Genomic DNA, 3,551 nt, shown 5'->3' on the forward strand with positions numbered 1-3,551 from the left:
ATAGGGTGGACTTGGTGGCTACGAGGAGGAGTTCGGTTTTATCACTGTTTAGTTTAAGGAAATTTGAGGTGAACCAGTCTTTTATTTCAAGTAAGCAGTTAGTAAGGGACAAGGGGGGGGAGCGAGGAGGTGGGTTTGCTGGATAAGTAGAGCTGGGTGTCGTCAGCGTAACAGTGAAAATGAATGTTGAATTTGCGGAAGATATTGCCAAGGGGAAGTAGGTAGGTGATGAAAAGGAGGGGGCCAAGAACCGAACAACAGATTTTTATATAACCAAATATTAGTATCGGTATGGCCTGAAAATAAAAACCCTTTATCGGTCGGGCTCTAAGTTTTGCATAGGATATTTCTTAGCACGAGTCTAAATCAAGGATCTGATAGCGGGACTGGGCACCAACAGTTCCTCACGAGCGTCTGCACTGAAAAGAGGCGAAAACTGTAACAATTTAATTGATCATTTTTTATGTGTATTATTTTTCTTCCCATATGTTGCTATATTAATATTTCTGACATTTCCACATCTTATAGCATAACAGCATCTCTTGTGTTGAATAGATGACATGAAGTCCAATCTTAAGGACACATCAGCTGCTGCTGTGTGTGGTGTTGTGGTTTAGTTGACTTTCTTTTTCTCTCCCCTCGGCCTTATAGCTGTCCACCCCTGTATCGGCACCACGGCCGCCAGACGTCTCGTCCTTCCTCAGCTTTCCGTCCCCAGACAAACTGCTCAAACTTGGGGCCAAGAGGGCGTTGCTGATCGAGCAGCAGGTAAACACATTGAGATTCCACGAATACATGTACACCAGCTTAAGTTTGTGTGCGCAGAACTGCATCCATCTGTTAATGAGAGGTACTAAAGTCCAAAAGAAATGTCTCATCAATGTCTCTCTCAGTGCTAATATTATGCTTTTTCCCTTTCCTTTATTGTGTTGTATATCTTTTTTTGTGCATGTTATGGGTTTAAAAAGTGAAAAAGCCCAAAGGGACTTTACATCTGCAACAGAAAAAAACTGTTTACAAACCGCTCCAAACCGCTCTGTTGTAGTCCAGCGTTTACTTCTGTCACAAACGTGCGTCACTTTGTATCACACATTATAATGGTCACCTAGCTGCTAGCGTTGCACGCCCTCATATTCTGCTTCTGACTGGCTGGTAGTGCTGAACTGGGTGCTCCGCATGTGCGACTCCCAACAAAGATGGAATAGAAGTGAGAGAGAGCTCAACACACAGGGTGAAAAGAGGAGCTGCAGTACAAAAAAAATATTAATTTATAAAAAATTAAACCATATAAATATATTCTGGCTATTCTAAATCTTTAAATACAAGTATGAACCTGAAAATTATCCTAATATGAGCACAAATTTACATTTTAAAAACATTTCAGCTCAGAAAGTAACAATGCATCAGTGTGATTACTCGATGCAAACCAACAAAGGATGCATCGGTTTATAAGCAGAGTGGACTTCACATCAGTAAGTGCTTCTTTCTTTCTTTGTCTAGGTGGACGTGTCAGATGCTACAAAAACAGCGGAAGCCTTCCTCAAGATTGCATCTGTGTACAAGGAAGATAATACTGAAGTTAAGAATGCAGTGTTGGACAGCATTGGTGAGGCACTCTGTCTTCAGGAGTAGTACCATACTACGATTGATACTACTCTCATCTCTCTATGACAATTATATAGCTGGAGCCGACAGCCGGTTAGCTTAGCTTAAAACAAAGTAAGCCTGTGCAATTAATCGATTTTTAATCGTAATTACAATTTCTACTCCTAACATCCCAAAAACAGAGTAATGGAGAGAAACGATTATTTTGCACATTACGTTTGCAAAGGGGAAATTTCACAGTTCAAGAGGTTTTAACAGTTCATTTGTTTAACTGTTTTAATGTTTACCTAGGTCTTTTAGATCTATCCCCTCTTTTCACCAGTTTGAGATGTCTCTTCTTAATTATTTGCATTCAAGCTAAAACTGTTTTCCCTCATGCTTGAACTTTTTTTTTCTTTTTCTCTCATCTGTCTATAGGAATGACCTTAACTGTTTGTCGTCTAATATCTAATGGTTGGCATGGGAATGATATGGGCGGTTATGGTGTGACGGAGAGCTTTTAGAGCTTTTGTCTCTCAGTATGTAAAGTTTGTGATGAATGTTTTTCTTGAGGCCTTGAGTTGTTTTTAACTGCCTTGTCTAATTGTGTATGTTTTGCATGCTTCTGCCTTTTTAGGACCCCCTCAAAAACGAGATGCTACATCTCAAGGGGTTATTCCTAATCCAGAATTTCTAATTCTTACATTAAAGAATTCTTAAATTCTTTCTAGTTGTAATTCTTAAACACATTTCTAATTCTTTCTAAATCTTAGGCAAGAAAGCGATTAAGCATATTTCCCAATAATGTTTAACTATTACTTTAAGCTGTTTTAAAAACAACTTTAGTTCAGATTGTCATATTTATTAGTATTTCATGTCATTCTCTGCTCGGCCATTAAGAAAACCTTTCTACTAGCTGAGTTGCATTATGGTCCGTTAAACTTTTTGCTTTTTACCTGCCTTTTATCTCGACTTCTGCAACATTTAGACTGCACAGAAATTTGCTGAAAGACGCTAGTTAGGTTGTCCAACACAACATATTTAAAAATATTTTAATTCTTCGCTTTAGCCATTAAGCGTCTGCGCTAACAAGACATGCATTTTCTGTTATTTTCTGTTGAAGTTGACACTGTTGGAATATACATTTTGTAATAGCAGTTTTGCCTTTCTTTTCCCGCCCCTCACAGACGGCCTTCTGAAAAAGGCTTTTGCCTCTCCGTCCTTCCAAGGCTACGGCTTTGTATCATCTTTGTTAGTGCTGCTCGGACTTCTCAAGGTATTCCTACTCTGCATATATTCAGCACAGTTGGCCAAGGCACAGACACTTTCTTCACTGTAATTTTCGGATGCCTTTTTGCTTCTGTTACATTTTTCTTCTATGCGTTTCTCACTTTGGTCTTTTCACTACATTTTCCGTTGTTTTTAACATTCCTTTCTTTTCTGTCCTCTCGTCCTCCCCCGCTGTCCCTCTGTCCTGTGCTCAGAGTGAGGACAAGGTGAAGCCTGTGCTCGTGGTTCCCGGCCACCTCCACGCCGTGGAGCACGTCGTTCGACAGGACTACTTCCCCAAAGAGAACATAGCAGTGCTGCAGGCCTTCATGTCCCGGTAAGGACGTGACAGAATGAGCCAATCAGCAGGCAGCTTCCAGGTACAACATACCACAGTTACCATCCCATCTTCAGGAATGAAGCACATAATCAATGTTTTGCACTTTGTGTGCACAGTAACGGTGCTGGACACAGGTGATTGCTCATTTTAGTGTTGGAATAGGTTTGTTTTGTTATTTAAATGTATTTTAATCAAATCCTTTTAGTTTCAGTGGACTAACATGTAACTTTCTGGCCCTTATCACTCATGGTAATTTATTTTTAAAGTTGTAATCCACTACAAAAATCTAGTTCTGGTGGTGTACTGTTGGACTGGAGAATGTGACAAGCTGTTAGCTGTTCATTGAATATGATGTGTA

The 3,551-nt window shown here is 39.8% G+C and overlaps 1 protein-coding gene across 2 annotated transcripts in view; it reads left to right on the top strand.

The window, feature by feature from the left end:
- Positions 1 to 3,551, top strand: part of rangap1a (RAN GTPase activating protein 1a) — a 10,571-nt gene that overhangs the window by 6,615 nt on the left and 405 nt on the right. Inside the window, exons 12-15 of one of the 2 annotated variants that reach the window (XM_034894297.1) lie at positions 652 to 768; positions 1,501 to 1,606; positions 2,772 to 2,860; positions 3,069 to 3,190. In XM_034894297.1, the coding sequence (XP_034750188.1) occupies positions 652 to 768; positions 1,501 to 1,606; positions 2,772 to 2,860; positions 3,069 to 3,190 (434 nt within the window). Of the gene's footprint in view, positions 1 to 651; positions 769 to 1,500; positions 1,607 to 2,771; positions 2,861 to 3,068; positions 3,234 to 3,551 lie in introns of both variants that reach the window. The other variant, XM_034894298.1, reaches the window with a different exon arrangement.

This window comes from Etheostoma cragini, chromosome 15 (genome assembly GCF_013103735.1).
Source record: "Etheostoma cragini isolate CJK2018 chromosome 15, CSU_Ecrag_1.0, whole genome shotgun sequence".
Classification (NCBI taxonomy): Eukaryota; Metazoa; Chordata; class Actinopteri; order Perciformes; family Percidae; genus Etheostoma; species Etheostoma cragini.